Below are 21,758 nucleotides of genomic sequence, written 5' to 3'. Positions count from 1 at the left end.
AACATGCCTAATAATTGATCAATCAATTTTTTTAAGTTAGCAAGATTTGAACAATGCAATACAAAAGCTTGATCCAATAGACCTATGTCAAATCCTATACCTAGGAAATAGAGGCAATACATTCTCTTCAAGCACACATGAAACATTTATTTTTAAAATGACCTCAAACCTACCACAAGCAAAGCCTCAACAAACACTAAAAAAATTAATTTCTTACAGATTATGCTCTGATCATAAGGGGTTTCCTTACATACTTTAAAAACGTACACATTTTAAAGCACGGTCAAAGAAAACAAATATTTAGAGGTGCACAACAATAAAGATGCTACACATTGACACTTGGGTGATGCATTTAAGTGGAATCTAAAAGAAACATACACCTTAAATGCATCTATTAAAAAAAACTATTATATATAGAAAGGATATAAACAAGGTCCTACTGTATAGCACAGGAAACTATAATCAATATCCTATGATAAACCATAACAGAAAAGAAAATAAAAAACTATGTATATATAAAACTGAATCACCTTGCTGTATAGCAGAAATTAATAAAACCTTGTAGATCAGCTATAATTTTTAAAGATTGGAAAATATGTCCAATTAAGACAATAGAGAAAGAACAATAAACTCAAAACAGAAAAAGAAAATTTTAAAGATTTGAAAATTTTAAAATCAATGACTTAACCACGAGCATTAACAAAACCAAAAGATGATTCTTTCAAATGGAAACAAATTATGAGACTAACCAAGAAGAGAGAGAAGAAAATAAATAATGCCACGAATACTAAAGAGGACATGGCTAAAGGTACATCAGAGTTAAAAAAAACAAAATGTACATCAGATTACAAAGGTACATCAGTTATTAACTGACTGGTTTCCTAGTCAGAAAAATTTAGGGCAAAATAAACAATTTTCTAGAAAGCAGAACTAATCAAGCCAAATTCAAGGAGAAATGGAAAAGCTATAGAGATACTACCATCATATAAAGAAAATCAATAGTTAAAAATCTCACTCATAGACCAAAACAAAAGCAAGACACCAAACCCAACAAAATAACACACACATTCATGCACACAAAAGACCCACATGATTTTATGGATGAATTCTACCAAACATTCAAAGAATAGATAATTCCAATCTTACTTAAACCATTAAGAGAAATGCCCAAGTTTGTTTCATCAGTCCAGTACAGCCTGGCTATCAAAATAAGCTATGGACTTAAAAAAAAAAAAAAAAAAGAAGTAGGGACAGCTACTTTGAGAAATGGTATCTATTAAAGTCTCAACATATACATACCCAATAACCACTAAGTATCTACTCCAAAGAAATGTACATATATGTTCACCATTAAGCATGTAAAAGAATGTTCTTAAAAGCACTGTTCTTAATTACCTCAAATTTAAAACTATCCAAATGTTCAAAACAGAATGGATAAACAAATTATATACTGAAAAGTGAAGGTATTAGTCTCTCGGTTGTGTCCAATCTTTGTGACCCCATGGTCTGTAGCCAGCCAGGCTCCTCTGTCCACAGAATTCTTCAGGCAGGACTACTGGAGTGGGTTGCCATTTCCTTCTCCAGGGGATCTTCTCAACCCAGGGATCGAACCTGGGTCTCCTGAATTGCAGGCAGATTCTTTACCAACTGAGCCACTTGGGAAGTTCAAATTACATACTACTACTATATAGCAATGAAAATGAATAATTCACAACATGTATGATATCATAAACAAAATGTCAAAAGAAATTCTATCAAAAGAGTATAAAATGTATGGCTACATTCAGAAGAAATTTTTTAAAAAACAGGTAAACCTAAGGTGTTAAAACTAAGTTAGTGGTTATACTTGGGGGAAAGGTGCTGATTAGAAGGCAGTATGAGTGCGCTTTCAAGTGCTAAAATGTCACTTCTTGCTGAAGTGTGTTTACCGTGTGAAACTTTGTGGAGGCAAACATTATTTGTACACATCTCTGTATGCTTAGTATAATTCAACAAAAAAAGGACAGATATAGCATGAAAAAGGAAAAGCACAGGTTAATACCAATTTCAAATCCAGTGAAAATATGTGAAATAAATTTTTTTTCAAATTTTTAAGTGAATCTAGCAACATGTAAAAAAATTGGCCATTTCAAAGTTAGGAGTTCATTGTCTTATTGCAAAGGTCATATTATATTAAAAAGTCAACATAATTCATGATATTTGCAAATTCTAGAAGAAAACAATTATCTCAAAAATGCTTAAAAGCATTCAATAAAATCTAATTTCCTTGAAAAGAGGAAACCCACAGCAAATATCAGAAACAACCCAAGGATGCTGGCTATCTCTATTTCTATACAAAACTATTACTACAAGTGCCACCCAGAAGATTAAGAAAACTGTTTTAAAGAATCAGGAAAGTAAAGCAAATTTAGCATTACTTATGAAGGATATGATTATCTATAAAGAAAATTCATGGAATTTACAGATAAGTCATTAGCTGTATTACAGCAATTTAGGTAGGTGACTGAACATTTCATAAAAGATCTGTAAGACTTTTATGGAAAATTATTTTTTAATGTAATGAAAAACATTAAGAAAGATCTGAATAAATGGAGATATCAAGCCATGCGCATGAACTGAATCAAAAAAAGAAGTCATTTTTCCCAAATAATAAATTTAAATTCCAACCAAAATTCAAAAGGGCTTTCTGGGTGAACTTAACAAGCTGATTCTAAAACTTTTATGGCAGAGCAAAGGGACAAGTACTGCCAAGGTAATTCCAAAGGGGGGGAAAAAAGGAGATTCATTCTATCAGATATTGAAGCTCATTTTTAAAAATACAGTAAATAAAATAGTGATTTAGGGACAGACTAACATAATAGAGCACAGAAACAGACACATATGTCGACAGAAATAGTATATGAGATAAATGGTGTTAATACAACAGTACAAGAGAAAAGGGTGTATTATATAAAGAAGATATGAAATGTCTTTCTGACTTCGTTATAGAAGGCTTTCTAAAACAACATCCAAATGTACAAACCACAAGGGCTGATATATTCCATTTTATTAAAATTTAAAACTTCTGGGCAACAACAGAATAATAAGCAAAGTGAAAAGAAGCAATAGACTGAGAGAAGATGTATAATTCAAATAACCAAAAAGGAAAAAAAAAATCAGGAAAATAATTTTAAAACAACAACAAAAAACCCAACTCCTGCCGGACAAAGACAACCAAATTAAAGGTAGGCAGTCTTTAAAAAGGCAATTCACAGAGGTTATCCAAAAGACTAATGAATATATGGAGAGATGTTAAAGCTACCAGTTGTCAGAGAAATACAAATAAAACTGGAGGATACAATAATTTCACACCAAGCAGAAAAGAAAACATTTATATACAGTGAAACTCTGCTCAGAAATTAAAATGAACTTGGAGCTCACTAACCTTAAAATATGTTGACTGGAAAAAACCCAAAATAAAACAATGTGTAGATAACACAATTCATATTCAAAGAGAAAAAAAAGCTCTTAAAGAATGAAAAACATGCATGAAAATTTTCATTTAGTGATTTATAGCTGAGAAGGAAAAAGGGGAAATAGAATACGGAGGCATCTAGCGTGTATTCAATCTGTAATGTTTTACTTCTTAAACCTGGAATTGGTTTTATGGATGTTGCTTAGTTGCCATACATTTTTATGTGCTGAAATATTTCGGATACATTTAAAAATATGTAGAAATAAACCATGGGAGAAAAGTAGCAAAGCAAATCATCTAACACCTAGAAGACTGGTCAGAGATAAAATATTAAATTTTTACTGATTTAGTAAAAATGATCACTAATGGCAATCAATGACTTTGAAGTCGAGTAAGGTTAGTAATTCAAAGCACTCTTAAAAACCAAATTCCACTATTTTCAGATGTTCTTATTAAACAATAGTATTTTTCTAACTGATAGTCTAAAAAGGTCTAACTGGAACCAGTTATATTTTTCACATTTAAGGGGGAAAAAATATCTTAAAGTGATTTCAGATCATTTCTGAAAGATGATCTGTAACTTTTCATTTAAAACTTTTAAAGAATTTTTACATCATACAGTCACAGGCCACTATGTGACATGTGTTAATAAACCCCATCCTTTCCCACTGGTCCACAGTCTGGCCCATGGGCTTCCCTTTAATACCTCCACAGGCTCTGACATAAAACCATATGTACTTACTGTACTTGACTGTAAACTTCAGCTCTCAGTCTGTTCTCTACCTAACATGGGCCTCCACCAGGTGGGCAGGAACATCCTACTACAAGGCATTGGCTAAGAAACCCTGGGCAAGAAGTTTCTGACAGGTGTGTACTACCATGAAGTGGGGCAGAACTGTGAGGGACACTTAACCCAACTTCATACACACAAATATACTTAATCCAACGTTAGCAGTGACAAAAAAGGACTAAGAATTAGCTAAAATTAAAATGTGAATATACCAAAAAGCCAGACACTACATTTTAGGGGAAGACCCAACTGCTAAATTTTAAAATATACATCAACTCAAAACAGCACACATGAAATCTGAAAATGATAGCACATGCATTTTTAAATTTTTAGATACAATTGTAATATTGTAAAATACCTTGTCTAAATCGAATGTTTTCACTAGAGTTAAAAAACAGACCATCTTGGTTAATCTATACCAACTAAAGCAATGGTTTATTTTGTGGACTAGAAAAACCAAACCAAAAACAATCCTCTCCGAATAAGCTTCAAATGTCTGTCTTATCTTCAAGGGCTCTGTATCTTTGACAGATTTTTTAAATTTTCTTTTTAAGTACAGCAAAGATTTAAAACCACTGACTTCCTAGCAGAGTTTGTGTATTTCCATTATTACCTTGGGGACTGTGCTTTGTGAGCCATCTGTAGGTCCAGCCAAAGAGATTAACTCTTTCATTGTTATTTTCAACAAATCCATTTTGCCTTTCTTAGGTTCAGATGCCAACAATGCCTATGGGAAAGCAACAAAGAAATTATCAGGACTATTATTTTATATACACCTGTCTACTATTCCCCAGAATGGATTCCCCAATGGGGTGTTAAGTAAGTTAAGTAAGTTAATAAAGCTGTGTGGCCTTGAACAAGCAGCTTAACTTCTCCATCCCTCTCATATTTCACCTGTAAAATCAGAATATTACAGAATCTCTATGGTTACCTCCAGTTTGGCTTGTTGATTATGTACTACTAAGAAGCTGAAAACAGCTCCTATTGATAACTCTTCTAGGACCATAACTGGGTGGCAGGTCTCAGATACAATAAGTTTTAATTATCCAACAGGAAACTTCCCTTTACTTGAAAAACAAAAAGCCTCTGGATTAAATTTCTTGTAAGGATGTGGAAACTCCCTGGAGATAGATCAGTTATTCAATTCTTCATAAGAGGACTGAAGGCTGGAGGACTCAAACTGTAGCACTGGAAACTCCATGGGACAAAAGAAATACTGTGAACTTCAAAGAGGTCCTATATTTGAACGTTCAAGAGTTGCTTACTTTCTAACATTTTGATAAACATAAAAATAGTAGTATCAAACCACTTGAGGCCATAAGAAGGAGTAAGTACTTCCACATGCTACAATATGGATGAACCTTGAAACATGATGCTGAGTGAAAGAGGACAAACACAAATACCACGTATTATATGATTCCATTATACACAGACAGAATATAGGTTAGTAGCTGTGTAGGACTGTGAGTAGCCAGGATATTTCATATATACGTAGCTACTGGCTGCCAAGAGTGAAAGCTTCAAGTCATTCAGCTTCTTCTGAAAGATCTATAACCCATAAGGAGAAAAGTAAAACTACATGGGCAAAACAGGTTTAAAAAAGAAATTTCTCATAACATACTGATGCTCAGAAAATACATAAACTATCTTTTGACCATTCAAAAAAATTTTATATATATCTACACCAAAGGTAAGCTCATAAACTAAGTAGGCAGTTTTTCTTCACAGCTAACACCGAGCAGAGCTTTCCACTAGAACAAGAGTATCACTTTATTGGTAAAGTTATACTAGGAAAAAGGGGACTTTCCTGAGCAGATTTTTCTATTAATTTAGATTTTATTCAACTAAAACAAATAAGAAAGCCATATGTGATTACTAATGTGTCTCCTGGGAACCATAGCTTTTGTGATTTTTCCCCCCCAAGAGCTGTGGGTAGTTATGACATTCTTCTCAAGACTGGGCTAAGAAAGTGCAGTCCTGACTTCTCTATCATTATCACCAATATATGATATTAGTTGGGAACCAAGAAATAAGCACACAGCACAAATATGCGACCAAACCTTGCTGCTGCCTTAACACTTATTCCCAGACAGACATAAGAGGCAAAAACACACACTAGGTCAGAATGGGTTGATTTCTGAAGATCATTAAAATCTACCACCTTGGCGATCTATGTGTCAAATCAACCTTTCCAACTGGTACCCACTGTCATAAAAAGGTCATGACTCTGGGAATTTGGGGGAGGAATAACAAAGGGAAGGAAAAAATACTGGGGCACTAAAAAACAGACTTCATTTCACTTATTTTCATTTTCTTTTTTTTAAAACCTATTCCTAGATTTTACCTTCCTGAATATTAAAGATTTTCAGGTCGGGTCTGGTTTAGTATTGTGAGGACTTAGTTTTTATTCTTTGGATTCATAAAGGTGATGGTCTCTTAATTTCAACACTGTGGAAATATTTTCAATATCTGTGGAAATATTAGCAATATCTGAACATGCTGATATGGAGCAATCTTTGAGGTATAATGTTAAGTAAAAAAAAAATGCAAGGGGCAAAACAATGTGTGGAGTATGCTTTCATCGGTGATAAAAAAGAAAATCTCTTTTTTACACTCTCTCTCACACTCTCTCTCTCATAAGACAGGTGTTCAGGAGGCAGGGTGCCTGGGCTCAGCTCTGTTCTGCTTTTACTATCCCTATGGCCACTGGCAAGTCACTTACCTAACTTTTCTATGGCCCAATATATGGATGATAATAGCATCTATCTTGTAGGGCTTGAGAAAGGATTAAATGAGATAACATGTGAAATAACCACTTATAAAAGCTATTATTAGGATTAGGATTATTTCATGCATGGACATTTTGCGGAAGGATTCAAAAGAAACTTTTAACACTGGTTGCCTACAGAGTCTTAAGGGTCTTTGAAAAGAGAGGAAGAATATTTTTTCTAATTGAAAAAAAGGTAGCATGTGCGCTTCCTGGAAGTGAGGAATGAATGCACCGCAGTGATGTCTTCGTACTTCACACACAGGCGGAAATCTCTAGCACTCTCTGTTCATATTTTAAGACTGACCTCTTAGAGGGTTTGTTCCAAGAAGAGATCTGTCACAGGAACACAATATCCACACATTATAACAAAGTATTTGTGAAATGAACTACAGAAAAGACAGAAATGTCCCTTATGCAATATGATCACTCATGGGTCGGGGGGTTATTATCAAAAAAACAAAAACAAACAAAACCCCCAGCTATGATCCTGCAGGAAAGCATAATACCTGTATGTAGAAAGGAATTCCAGCACTGCGTCTTGTGGCACAGAGTTTAGACGAAGGATCACAGCATTTAATTTCCTCTAAAACACTCAATAACCACTCTTCCGGCAGCTTTTGCAGACTCACATTAGGGCACCTAAAAGGCATATGTAAAGCAAACATTTGGAATTATCAGGTACCAAAAGGTAAAAGCACAAACTATTGACACACATTAACACTGTTAGGAAAGAACAAAATCCTGGCATTCGGAAGGAGGGAAATTAAAAGTGTCTCACTTTCTACTTTGCACCTACTTTCTTTTTTATGATGGGTCTTAGGATTTGAAGCTGTGACAGGTTCTATTTATAAAAACACACACAGCATGTGTCTTATCTGTAAATGAGCTTTAATATTTAAGCCTGCACCCACATCCAAAATGTTCTGAAGGTTAATCAAGGACTCACCAATGTTCTATATTGTAAAACTCAAGATTTCCAGTGAGGAGAACATAACCTTATAGTTTATTATAGTTTATAGTCTGCAGTTATAAAACTATATATATTCAAAGAAAACATATTTTTGAAACTATATTTTAGTAAATCACCCTTTGGTTTCTCAAAGTGTAGTCTATTACAGACTAAATTTTCATTCAGATCCTATGTAGAATTAATAAAGAAAGTTGGAAAGACCCTTAAACATTGTGAAGTTATTTGGACATTACTCTTAGTGAGATTCTGCTCTACTATGTTAACTGTTATTTTAGAATGCAATTTTTTTTTCAATGTATGCCCTAACGTGGTGGTTTGGTAGTGGTGGTCTACTCACTTAAGTCATGTCTGACTCTTGTGACCCCATGGACTTTAGCCCGCCAGGTTTATCTGTCCATAGAATACTTCAGGCAAGAATACTGGAGTGGGTTGCCATTTCCTCCACCAGGCTATGTCCTAATATGCAATTATATAACATTATCCTAAGAAACAGCATATTTAATGATAGATAGACAATTATTTTAGGAGGATCATAATTGGATTTTTAAAAAATTACTATAAAAATAAAGAGATAGAGTCCAAAGGAAAAATACTCTTCTCTTTTTTGAATTGAAGAAGACAATCTGTAGAAAGGTAACTGATGTCTAATTTGTAAAGAGAATTAGAGCTCTTAGAAACATGTGGTTGTGTGTGTTTTTAATTGAAATATAGTTGATATACAATCTTGGGTTACTCTCTGGTGGGGACTTTTTCTTTTTATTTTAGTTTGATTTAAGAATGACAACTTCAGTTTCTAACATTCCTAATAGCAACTCAAATTTAGTTATGTCTTGCATAGAACAAAATATACATCAATACAACTGCTTTGAAAGGAGGTATTTTTTAAAGTTTGACATGGGCCTGAAAAACATTATTTCAGCCACAGATGTTACAACCAAATCTCCCTATCCCCAGCAGGCTCTGTGATTTTTAAAGGTTTTTCCTTTTAGCCTGGCTTAATATCCGTTACCTCATTCCTGCTTCTTCCCACTTGGCTCCCTCAGCCACAAAACCCAGGCATCAACAGTCTAAATCACAAGATTAGAAGAGATTCAAAGGCAGAACAACCAAACTCAGAAGTATGAACCTTGTTTAGATTCCAACTTGAAAAAAACAAATGTAAAAAGGATACTTCCAAGTAATACAGATAGTTACGTATATATTAGATATTATATGACCCCAAGGAATTATTTACAGGATGTGCCAATGGCACTGTGAGTGTGGAAGAAAGTGTCTGTATTTTTTAGAGATGCATACTAAAGTGCATAGGAGTCAAAATAACATTTTAGGGATATACTCTGCCAAACTTTAGCCGAGGACAATGAAAGGGATAGATGAAGCATGTGTAACATAACTCTGGTAACTGCTGAATCTGGAAGATGTATAAAGGTGGTTCATTACACTATCCTTTCTCTCTCTCTCTCTCTCATATATATATACACACACATACACACATATGTGTGTGTATATGTTTTTACGTTTATAATTTATATGTTTGGAAATTTTCATAAGAAATCCATTTATATGTTTGAATTTTTAATAATAAAAATAATCCACACATTACTTACATTACTGAACTTACTGTCTGATCACTAGGTTTGTATTAATATCTTTTACAAATTACGATGAAAGCATCTGTTTCACAGAACAATAGCTTTAGTTTACTACTAACATTGCCAATTGGTATAATCCTCACACAGCTGCCCAGTCAAAAGATGAAACCCAAATCCCTAGGAGCTGTTAAATTTAAGTGCTAATGATCCAGTTATGGCTTACTGTCTTTTTTGGCTCATTCTTCATTGTCTTTTAAGTATATTTGGGTTAACTTTTACCACAATGAGTAGACAAAAAAAAAGAGGAAAAAAAAAAAAGAGAATTAAAGCAAAGACATGCTTTTGTGATCTTACCAGCCATGATTAAAAGCTGGGGTCACAGAGATGAAAAAAGGAAAGACTATTCGATCTAAAGTTCTCTGTGGATTTCATTGGCCCGTATTTTCTTCCCCACCCCAAGACCACTGGCAGTATAGGACTGGCTTACAGATAATGCTTCAGATGAAGGTTAAGTATTCCTGCAGGAATTCACTAAGTAAGAAAAACACAGGGGGAAAAGGAACTGCAGGAGATGAGGGGTATTTTCCTATTTCTTTATTTTTCTATCAAGGGCACTGAAATACTAGCACAACAAATACTAGTTCAGTAATGCCCCCTCCTCAACGCTGTCAATAAGCTTCTCCAGGGCGTCCCTGAGCTGGCACCAGGTGCCTGCCCTAAATACTCAGATACATATTTGGCTCAATTTGGTTCATGAGAGAGATATTATCAGTTCTCTTATTATTTGCTTCAGTAGGTTTCATTCATTCACTTGGAAAAAGAAAGGTCTATTACGATCAAAAAGATCTGCTTGGCATTATGCTATGCCCTAGGAAGGGAGAAGTAGAATACAAATTCCAAATTACACTCAGTCCAGAAAGCAGGTTCCTTTGGATTTAGAATGCATTGTTGTTATTGTTGTTGTTTAGTTGCTCACTCGTGTCCAACTCTTTGCAACCCCATGGACTGCAGCACACCGTGCTCCTCTGTCCATGGGATTTCCCAGGCAAGGACACTGGAGTTGGGTTGCCATTTCCTTCTCCAGGGGATCTTCCCAACCTAGGGATCAAACCCACATCTCCTGCACTGGCAGGTGGATTCTTTATCACTGAGTCACTAGGAAGCCCTAGAATGCATTACCAGAGTATATTGTTTTTAAGGATTGCCTTCTTAATCATATTTTAGTCAGGTTATCTTTCAGATTCATTTCAATCCCTGAATATCTACCATTAGAGTAGGGCTTAAAATAGTTTTGAAACAAACTGGTGATATGGAAAGAAAGCCAGCTGGAGTATCAAAATTGCCTGCAAGAAATCCACCCAGCAGATAAGCTACTTGTGACTGACTTGAGGTAAACTGTGTCTTATTCATTTTGAAGGTATTCTAACTCCTTTAGACAACTGGGGACATTTATTACCATTAATGAACTATTTTCTTAAATTAACTGAATGACTCACTGATTGCCTGAAGAAATTACTTCACCTTCAAACAAAAGCAACTAATTTCACATTTTAAATATGAAATACACTTAAGGCCAAAATATGAAGCAAAATTAAATTATCAAAATTCAATTGCCAGGAAACTAGTTAAGTATAACCTCAACTGAGTAAAAGTTAAGCCTCTACCAATTATCTTCTTTTCTTAAAATAATAACTTACCAAGCTATTATCATTAAGGGCTTTTTTTTTCCTCCAGCACATGAAGGAGGCAAATCCTTTCCCTTTCCCACAAACATACTTTCATTTTGTCAAATTTAAGAGCAACTAACTCCAAATGAAAGTTCATTCAAATAAGTAAGTTACTGGGTACAGAAAAGCAAACATCAATAAAAACAAAGCTATTTATTTACTGATTGTTAATGAACTTTTACCTTACCATGGTTCCTTATTTTTCCTTTGCTAATTGTTTAGATAATTTCAAGTAAGGCAGGAACAAAACAAGGAAACAAGGATGTGTTCCTAACCTTGAAAGTGAAATTGAATGTTGCTCAGTCTTTGAGACCCCATGACTATATAGTCCATGGAATTCTCTAGGCCAGAATACTGGAGTGAGTAGCCTATCCCTTCTCCAGGGCATCTTCCCAACCCAGGAATCAAACCGGGGTCTATCTGCATTGCAGGCAGATTCTTTACCAACTGAGCTATCAGGGAAGCCTGTCCCTAACCTTAATATATAGTAAATAATGAGTATTTACTCAAGCTCAGCATCATCAGTCATCACCATCATCACCTGAATGAAAATATCTACAAACAATAATTTTTTTAAAAATCAAGGGAACACCAGATCCTGGCTCACAAAGCCCTACATATTTGAACAGCCTCATTCAACTTCATCTTATACCATTCTACTCTTCACTCAAAATGCTTTTGTATCAGTTGTTCCCATTGCTTGGGAAGCTGCTGCTTCTTGTCATCATGTAGGGAGAAAGAGAGACTTTTCCTTACAGTAAACTTTATCACACCAAAACACATAAAAGTTATTTGACAGTTTATTATTATCTAGATGTCCTTTAAAATACAAGCTCCATGATATCAGGCACAAACTTTGTCCTGTTCACTTCTTTATTCCCAAACACACAGAATAGGGTCTGGCACCCCAATAGTTGGCTCAAATATCTGCTGAATAAATGAACAACTTATGACTTACCAACTCCATTAAGTGTACCATTGTAAGAAACCAGGCTGACACACCAAGAGGGTATAGCAACTGGAGAGCAAAGTATAAACAAAAGTGCTTTCCAATGCCAAGAGGAGCCCTTAGAGCCACAGGTGGTTCCCCTCCTTAGCTTCCTTAAACAGGAATGAACACATTCAGAAATCTCTACATCCCACGGTCATAGCACTGATATGAAGATACTTTCTACGGAAATCCCCCTTGGAGAAGACTCTTGAGAGTCCCTTGGACTGCAAGGAGATCCAACCAGTCCATTCTAAAGGAGATCAGCCCTGGGATTTCTTTTGGAAGGAATGATGCTAAAGCTGAAACTCCAGTACTTTGGCCACCTCATGTGAAGAGTTGACTCTTTGGAAAAGACTCTGATGCTGGGAGGGATTGGGGATGGGAGGAGAAGGGGGCGACAGAGGATGAGATGGCTGGATGGCATCACTGACTCGATGGCCGTGAGTCTGAGTGAACTCCGGGAGTTGGTGATGGACAGGGAGGCCTGGTGTGCTGCGATTCATGGGGTCGCAAAGAGTCGGACACGACTGAGCGACTGAACTGAACTGAACCGAATTGAACCTAAATATTACCCCAAGAGAGAATTTTTTCCTAATATTCAAGAACAAAATCAAAGATAGGGTTCAAAACCCTATAGAGGGTTCAGATTTGTATAAAGTGATATTTAACTGAGGTTAAATACCTTCTCCAGGGGATCTTCCCAACCCAGGGATCAAACCCAGGTCTCCCACATTGAGGCGAATTCTTTACCAGCTGAGTCACAAGGGAAGCACAACTAGTTGTGTGGCTATGGACAAATCACTTGATTTCTCAATGCCCAAGAATGAAAATAAAATCACTGTAAAAATGCTTTGAAATTCAACGAGATACTATTGCCTGGGTTACTATTCCAAAAAGAGAGAACAATGACCCTATATTATATAAGTACTCAAAGCTCCTCATTAGACTGTCCCCAAAATACCTCATCATGGCCTCACAAGCTATAGTCCCGTATTCAGGTCCTCACATGCCTCTCTTAGTTCTACAGCGATAAATGTTTCAAATTCAGATCCTAATAATTGTCTCTCAGTTCAGAGAAACTCTGGCTTACCACATCACACTCTGAATGGTCAGAGTGTTTTCTACACAGGCATACAGAAGATGTTCAGGAAATCATTTGCTGAATGAATAAATAAGGACCAACTAGTATTGGTGCCAGCTTGGAGAAGGCAATGGCACTCCACTCCAGTACTCTTGCCTGGAAAATCCCATGGACGGAGGAGCCTGGTGGGCTGCACTCCATGGAACAGTCGGACACGACTGAGCGACTTCACTTTGACTCTTCACTTTCCTGCATTGGACAAGGAAATGGCAACCCACTCCAGTGTTCTTGCCTGGAGAATCCAAGGGACGGGGGAGCCTGGTGGGCTGCCATCTATGGGGTCGCACAGAGTCAGACACGACTGAAGTGACTTAGCAGCAGTATTGGTGCCAGCTACCCCATATCAGCTGTGCTTCCAATTGGGCAGATAATTGAAAAACTAGATGTGGAAAAGGAGGGCTAAAAAACCCATAAGGCTCCTCAATGGTGAAGTCACTGTGCTGTGCAGAGAGAAAAACAACAGCCCAGCCTGACTATTCAATGAAGCTTCTGTCTACTCCCCAGCAAGGAAAGATTACTTCACAAGGAAGTGATTTCAAAACTCCAGAGTTGCTGCTGTTTATGATAATCAAGGAATTGAGAGGTAAAAATGGAACCATGCAAGGCTCCCAAGAACAATGCGACAAACTCTAGTTGTTTGTTTTGGTTCCTCATCAGTCAATCCAGGGAAAGGTCCCTCTATAAAGCGGTCCATGGCTGTCTGCGCCAGCCCCATGCGTTCACCAGCCCCAGCCATGGGGAATTCCAAGCCTGCTTTGGTTAGCTAGTGCGTCTCCACTAAAACAGCTGACATCCGCTTTGTCTGAGGCTCTTTTGTTTTACTTCACTCCAGTGTCAAATTAATGCAAAATACACAGTGTCTTTAATCTCTGAGTACATCATAAAAATTTTAACTTTCTTACAAGGGATTCAAGGTTCTTCATAAGCCAGTCTCACTAAATGTTATTAATCCACAAAAGACTCCTAAGAGATTGGTTTACCACTTCTGAGGGAAGTTTACTAAAAATGTATCCAACATCCCTCAATCTTTCATACCCCAAATCCCCAGACTTTCCCAATCAGAAACTAGTAAGCAGCATTGTACTATGAGTAGAACGGAAATTGAAAAAGGCCTTAGAAAGCTGAATTCTCTTCCTTTATCAAAGGTGACACAGCAGCTTAGAGAGGTTTTCATGGCTTTGCTAGTGTCAACAGAGCTGGTAGGTAGAACTCAGCTCTAACTCATACCTCAATATTCTTTCCTCTACACCCTGAGGGAGGTGGTGGTTAAGGATGGGGATGTGGAAGGAATCAGAAAATAAGAAAATGTGGAAAAATCATTCTGCTTTTCCTGTTTATCAGTCAAGAAATAGTAGAAATTAAAAGAAATAAAATTAAAAGGCTGACAGGAAAGAGACAAGAGAGTCTGGATTTGGTTTGGTTTTTCTATGCTAAGTGCCATAGCCCAAGTCACAGAGTCGGATACGATTGAGTGACTAACACTTTCATAGCTTGAGTCTCTACCAAAAGTAACAGAAACGAACAGGCCAGCCCACGGCTGCTTTTTAGGCCTTTGTGTTGTCTTGAGAAGATCACGGAAGCAAATTATTCTTCCATAAACCGATTAGTCCAATTTCTATCCACAGAGCTATCTCACTGGTAGTGGGTAAGGATTCTAAGATAAGCATAAAACCCAGACTGAAATCAAATTACACATGCTGTATACCCAACTAATTGGTCATTAGACTATTTTATGCCAATAAATCAGGTCCCCTGACTACAGAGTGGCTTTCCAATGGTTTATCCATCCACCTAAGGACAGTAACAGAGAGCTATTTTTTGTCAAGTTCTGATTAGTTATATTATGATTGTTAATTGAGAAATGTTACCTTCATTTCCTCAGACTTTTTCAGTAGGGTTATTTTTTCTAGTTTAGAGATTTTTCCAAGCTCCTATTATTTCATAAGCTAAATTCTCCAATTCTCCACTCCATTCATTCTTCAGTCAAGTACTGTTTATTATTTCAAGGTTCATGTTTATTATTTCAATTAAATTAAACAGTGACAGATGGGCAGGAAGGTTGTGGGCATGTACATGCACATTTTAAAAAGGGAACACAGCCTTGAAGCATGGAGAAATTTTAAGCCTGAAAAATGATTTGCCCAAATGAGATCCAGTGAGAAAGCTACATATCAACAGAAGCCATCTTAACCTCCCTCCCCACCATCAAATATTGTTGAGGTTTACTGCAGGCTAAAACATCAGGGGCTACTGTAAAGCCTCAGCTGCAGGGACAGGCAATGACAACAGTGACTGAATAGAAATTAAATTACCAGTCAGCAAGCCACAAGGAGAAGGGCAAGATACGGCGGATTAAAAAAAAAAGTGGTTAGATGAATGTAACAAATTGTTGGTTCTGTTATTTAATGTAACCATTCCCTGAGATCAAGAAGGAAAAAATGAATATTAACAACTCAGGGATCATACTAAAAAAGCTGAGATAGAAGCTATTCACTAAGAACAAGATCCATCTGTTACTGAGTCTAAAATCACTGAGAATTATTATCAGAACTTTAAAAAAAATGAGTATTCAAAGTTCCAGAAAGAAGGTTAACATCTTATGCAACTATGGAGTGGACTTAAAAATAGAAATTCAAGGATCACAAGTCAAAGACACAAAGATTTAGATTTTAAACATTAAGACATTCTAAAAAAGAAAAAAAAAAAAAGGAAAAAAATCATTAAGCTATTCTAGTTTTCCTCAAATCCTTCTAATCTACTATAAAAATGGCAGATTTAAAGGATTTTTTTTACCTATATAAAGTATTAATATGGCTTCCAAGAGTGGATGACCACTTAATTTGTTTTTCTTTAATTATTACTATTCCAAATAAAAATCATAGGATACTCAGAAATAAAAAGTATCTTAGACACACTTGCCAAAGGAGATGAAAATAAGGCTGAGAGAGGATCATACATATGTTTTCAATTCAGCACTGAATGACTTCCCCAAACCTCTACATTATGTTCTACGTGTATTTCTTGCTCAATTGCATACTCCTTAGAAACTTGATCTTTCAGTCTTCAGTAGAGCGAAATTTTTATTATTATATTCCAAAGGTGTATAAGAAGTTTTCTGTTGAATTTGAATTGTAGTAGTTCTAATTAATTCATGAAAGTTGAAATACATATAAAAATTACTTCTGTCCACCGTAATTGTTGATGTCCGTAAGTCAGCACGAGCATTCTATGACAGAAATTGCTAAATGTCAGCAGTTCAGTTTTTCAGGCCAATAATGTGAAACTGATTGTAATTAGTGCAGTAAATATTCATGGATTAAGCTACATTTCAATAAGCAGAGCAATTCAAAAAAATGAAGAGCAAGACAATATCAAGTACTCATGAACCTTCCTTCTAGATTTAGAATTACAGAACAATTTAATCCCCTTAAGAGTTAAGCTTTTAATTTCTGGTTGAATAAATGAAAGCTAGATTCCCTGGTTAGCACTCTAGTTTAGGATTCTGTTCATTCTCATTGAAAGAATAATCTGAAATACTAAAATGATAGCACATAAATAAGCATATATGAATTTCATCAGAAACCTGAATTTACAGTTATAACTTTAATGCATTTAACCACTAATCAAATGCTTAAGCAGGGAATTATGAATAGGAAGGTGATTATTTTTTTTAAAGAATATATGAATATTTCATCAAATTTTAAACAGAAAGCACCATATAACAAATCAGATTCTTAGAATCTGAGAAAATTAACTCAACATATTAAGTCTGTGTGTGTGTGTATGTATGTGTGTCCAAGTGTTGCTTTCAAAAAATTCCCAGAATAAAGAATAGTGTCTCCCACTCCTATTTATTCTTAGATGATTGTTTAATGGTGAAGTTAGTTTACATTTGAAGACATTCTGAATAATCTTATTAAAAACCAATTCAAACAATGTGGTTCATGTTTAACTCTTCTGTTATTTACCCATTAATCTCTTTAAGTGCCTGCTTCCTTCACACAGCTGTAGTTCAAGAGGTGGCCAGCAGTTGGCCTCCATTTCAGTGGATTTTCATGAAAGTCCAGATTTCTTTCTGCAAACTTTAAAAACTCTGTATGCCTAAATAACTTTTTCATAACTTAAAAGCTTTCAAAAGGATCCAAAAGAAACACATTTTTCTTTTAAAAATAAAAACCAAACAAAAGGAAGCCACACATACTGCAAAGATGTTCTCTGTAAAACATTCTGTTCAGCAGATCTGAGATGTCTCCAAAGGGATCAAGAACCACTTAGTTTGGAAGCAACAGTTGGGAACTCATAACAGGTTGGTTAAAAGCCAATAGTGACAGCCATGAGGAGCTCTTTAATGCAGATTAGGGGTGGCTGCAATAGTAGGCACTGGGCCTTGCCTTGTCTTCCTACTCCATTTATTTGGAATGCCTTCAATTGTGCTTTCAGCTACACAATACAGTTGTTGAAAAGCCTCTGTCCCTGGTCTTCTGTTCTTTTCTCCTTTTAAGTTTTCCCTTAAGACTGCAATCATACTATGATATTTATGAAGAGAGCTCAGAAGATATCTCCGATTCTGTAATATCACCCAAACTAATCCATCTCCCAGTTATGACTTAAATATTTTCACCAGGATATGCCACCATCATCTCACACTCAACACATACAAAGCAAACTTGGTCATCTTTATCAAACGAATCCCCTCTTTCAGTCCCCTCGCCTTTGTTAACATCAATTCCACTTTTCTGGTCGCTAGGAATTAAACCACAGGAACAGGCATGGACTCCCTGGGGACCTTCATTACACACATTCGTTTGCTTCACGTGGCAGATTGCATTCTTCAAAGATGGCCACCACTGTATCTCCCATCCAAATGTATCTCTACAATATGATCTTGCCACTTTACCATCAAATGGTAAAGTTTAATTCTAATGCCCCTCCCCTTGAATCCAGCTGGCTTTAAGACTCACTTAGCACCAAAACAATGTAATTGAAGTAATGCTATGAGACTTCCAAGGCCAAGCCAGAAAGGACCATGAAGTTTCTTCCTGGTTCTCTTGGAAACCTCTCTCTAGAGGAAGCCAGCTGCTATATAAGAATTTCAGCTACCCTACGACTGCCATGCTGAAAGGCCACATGCAGTCCAAACAAGGCCTTATCTTCTAGTTATCCCACCAAGGTGCCGTAATGTGAATAAATCTGTCTTGGACCCTCCCGACCAGTTCATATGTCAGCTGAATACCACCAACTGAATTCAGTAAATACCCCAAGGAGAAGAATCACTCACGTATGCACTGCCCTAATTCTTGACACATCGAATCATAAAATAAGAGATGTCCACGGCTTCCCTTCTAAGCATTCAAAATGTCTTGTGTCGAGTTGTTACTACATGGGGCTAAACATTAATTGAGATGTCACTTCTTTCCCTCCATTCCTAGAGCCATCATCAAAGCTTGCATCACCTCTGCTCTAGATTATTAATAGCTGATGCCAGCCTCTCCTCACTACTATCTGTCATTACAATCTATCTAACCTAACACTTCCAACTGTAAAACTACTTTGATGTAACAACACCATAACCAACATCAGTCTCATAATGTTTTACACTTGTAGAAAACTTTACAATGCAAAAGGATCTTCATAAATATCTATTTTACTTGATCCATATAAGAAAGACCAGAGAGCTCTGTCAATAGGGCAAATATTCTCTTCTTTACTTTACAGATAAAGAGACCAGAGACTAAGGAGATTCAGTTTTATACAATCTCACTGCCAGCAGAACTAAGACCTTGTGTCATAGATTATTTCTATTTCTCTATTCTACATGCCTCCTGAGATCTGTTTCAGATTTAAAAAATGTTCAGTGCCTCTTTCCATCCCTACTATAGCGACTCTGCTTTCTAGGCATCCATACATAATAAGGCTTTTTCTATTCAACTGGATGTTATTGCCTAATAACTCTACCACCACCGCAACAATCAGGCTGGCTCACTTACCTAACAATCTGCCAGGCTGATTATAGCCTTTCAGTATTTACTTATAAAGTCTCCTCCTTTCTCCTCCTATCTACTTAAACCTTACTCATGTGTTAGCACAAATTCTACCTTCTCCATTAAGCCCTATGAGCCTATCCCTGTTGCTTTCTCTCTGCTATTCCTACAGAATTTGCAAATTTCGCCCAAATTTGGACATAATTATATTGGATCATCTTGTTCAAGTGTCTTGGTCTCACTTTCCAAGCTCGTATTCAGCTAATACACATCCAAACAGACAGCAATGCTGGGTGCTTACAGCCACTGTCTGTTCTGAACAGTCAGTGCCCATGACATACCATTTGTTAAATATTTTTAATTTCATCCCTGCTTATTTCCCCAACTAAACCATAAGCTCTTTGAGAGCAAGAAGCTTGTCTCATAAAGAAGTATTTTAACCTCCAAATCAAGCATAGGACTAAACACACAGCTAGTGTTCAATACATACATTTGCTAATTGATTTGAAGGGAGTGAAGTGGATTGTGCTGTGAGAAAAAAATATTCTTGTCATCTCTACCCCGGAAAGAAAGAGTTGCAAAGATAACAAAATATTTTCAAGATCAGCAGTTTAATATCAGGGACATTTAAAAATGTATCATTTAAAGATATTCTGTGCAGCTCATAACTGTTGAAATGTTTTATAAATGTTTTTACCAGGAGTGTGAAAAAGTGTTTCAAAAATATTCAAGGAGTAGATGTCTTAACGGCCCAAAATAAAATGTTTGCTGAGGCTACAAGGCTGGCAGAACTCTGCTTCATTTCAAAAAGTTTCCAGGCAATGGAAATGTTTTCTTGGAAAATACTACCTTTATTTAGAGAACACTTGCCATGAACACTTAGTCATTAAGTAATTTAAGGTTTCCTCACAAGCTCTTTGGAGGAAATCTATTATATGAATGAATGAAATTATCAGCCAGCACCTATAATGTAAAAAAAAAAAAAAAAAAAAAAATACATTTGGCTAAATATATGAAATCTACCTGAGTATTTTTTCAAGTAAGTGGGAGAATCTTTTATATTTTTTGGTCTATTTACTGTTCTTTTACATTTTTCTACAAGATAAAATTACGAATAAAAACGCAAAATCTTTAAGTGTTTCTCTGTCTGTAATGCACACAAATCCAAAAAACTGGAGGGCTTATTTTATTCCACAAGCCAAGTAATTTTCAAACAGACAAAACAGTGATTTCATTCAATGAAAATAAATGTTAAACTTCAAAGCTATTTTTAGTAAGATCTTTGAGTTTTCGTCAAATCACCTTTCAATGAGAGAGCAACTCGGTTTGGACATTTCACTCCATCATCTGCAGTAAATCATATGGTGAAACCTAAGAAAACAATTTCTTCCAAGAGTTTTGAAGCCAACTAAGTCTTACTCTTTTAAACATCAAAAGACATAGCTAAATTCTACTTCAAGCACATAGCTTGTACATGCAGTCTTTTTAAAATGTACACAAAGGGATATTTGCTTTGTTTTACCTGTTTAGGATTTCAGTGAGTTTCACAAAGCCAGTGTAAGCCAGTTCAAATGCTCCTCTGTGCCTGGACTGTAAAAGGTGTTGTTTAAAGTAATCTCCTATTTCTTTTACCTTCAAAACAAAATCAAAAAATAAATATTCAACTTAGGTTTACATTGACAGGTGTATTTATGTCAGTAACCACTCAGAACTCAGGTCTAGATGTCTGTTTAGCACCTACTATACAACAGTTAATATTTTAAGCATTTTGACATTATCACAATTGATTCTCACAAGAAAGCCATGAAAGAAGCACTATTATTATCTCCACTTTACAAGAGGAAAAATGAGGCCCAGAAAGACCAAGTAACTTATTCAAGGTCACACAGCAAGTAGATAGTAGAAACAGTGCATAAACCTAGGCAGTTTGGCTCTAGAGTTGACCAAGGTTTAACAGCTACGCTAGACCTGCCTCCCTATGCCAGCTTCATAGACCTTGCTGTTTTCTCTGTTAGCTCATATCATTCAATACCAACAGCAAATCACAAAAAGTGACAACCTTCACTCACCTAGGCCTAGGTGAAATAATTACCTATTTTTTTCCCTCTTCAAAAAATTTTTTTCTATTATGACTAAAATATACATAAATTTTACCATTTTAACCATTCTTAGGTCTACAGTTCAGTGGCGTTCAGTATATTCACTTTGTTGCACAACCACCATCTATCTACAGAATTTTTCATCTTCCCAAACTAAAATTCCAACCTACTAAACAATATTTTCCAAAAATTAACTTTTTATACACACACACACACACACACACACACACACACGTTAATGGC

At 35.9% G+C, this 21,758-nt stretch overlaps 1 protein-coding gene across 4 annotated transcripts in view; it reads right to left on the bottom strand.

The window, feature by feature from the left end:
* The window catches only part of THADA (THADA armadillo repeat containing), a 327,908-nt gene that overhangs the window by 246,536 nt on the left and 59,614 nt on the right, over window positions 1-21,758 (bottom strand). For all 4 annotated transcript variants that reach the window (XM_012172732.5, XM_042246242.2, XM_012172738.5 and 1 more), the window contains 3 exons: window positions 20,939-21,048; window positions 7,521-7,653; window positions 4,858-4,971 (listed from right to left, as the gene is read on the bottom strand). In XM_012172732.5, coding sequence (XP_012028122.3) covers window positions 4,858-4,971; window positions 7,521-7,653; window positions 20,939-21,048 — 357 coding nt within the window. The remainder of the gene's footprint in view (window positions 1-4,857; window positions 4,972-7,520; window positions 7,654-20,938; window positions 21,049-21,758) is intronic.

Source organism: Ovis aries, chromosome 3, assembly GCF_016772045.2.
Source record: "Ovis aries strain OAR_USU_Benz2616 breed Rambouillet chromosome 3, ARS-UI_Ramb_v3.0, whole genome shotgun sequence".
Classification (NCBI taxonomy): domain Eukaryota; kingdom Metazoa; phylum Chordata; class Mammalia; order Artiodactyla; family Bovidae; genus Ovis; species Ovis aries.
The sequence above is the reverse complement of the archived record's forward strand: the minus strand, read 5'-3'. Positions and strand labels throughout refer to the sequence as shown.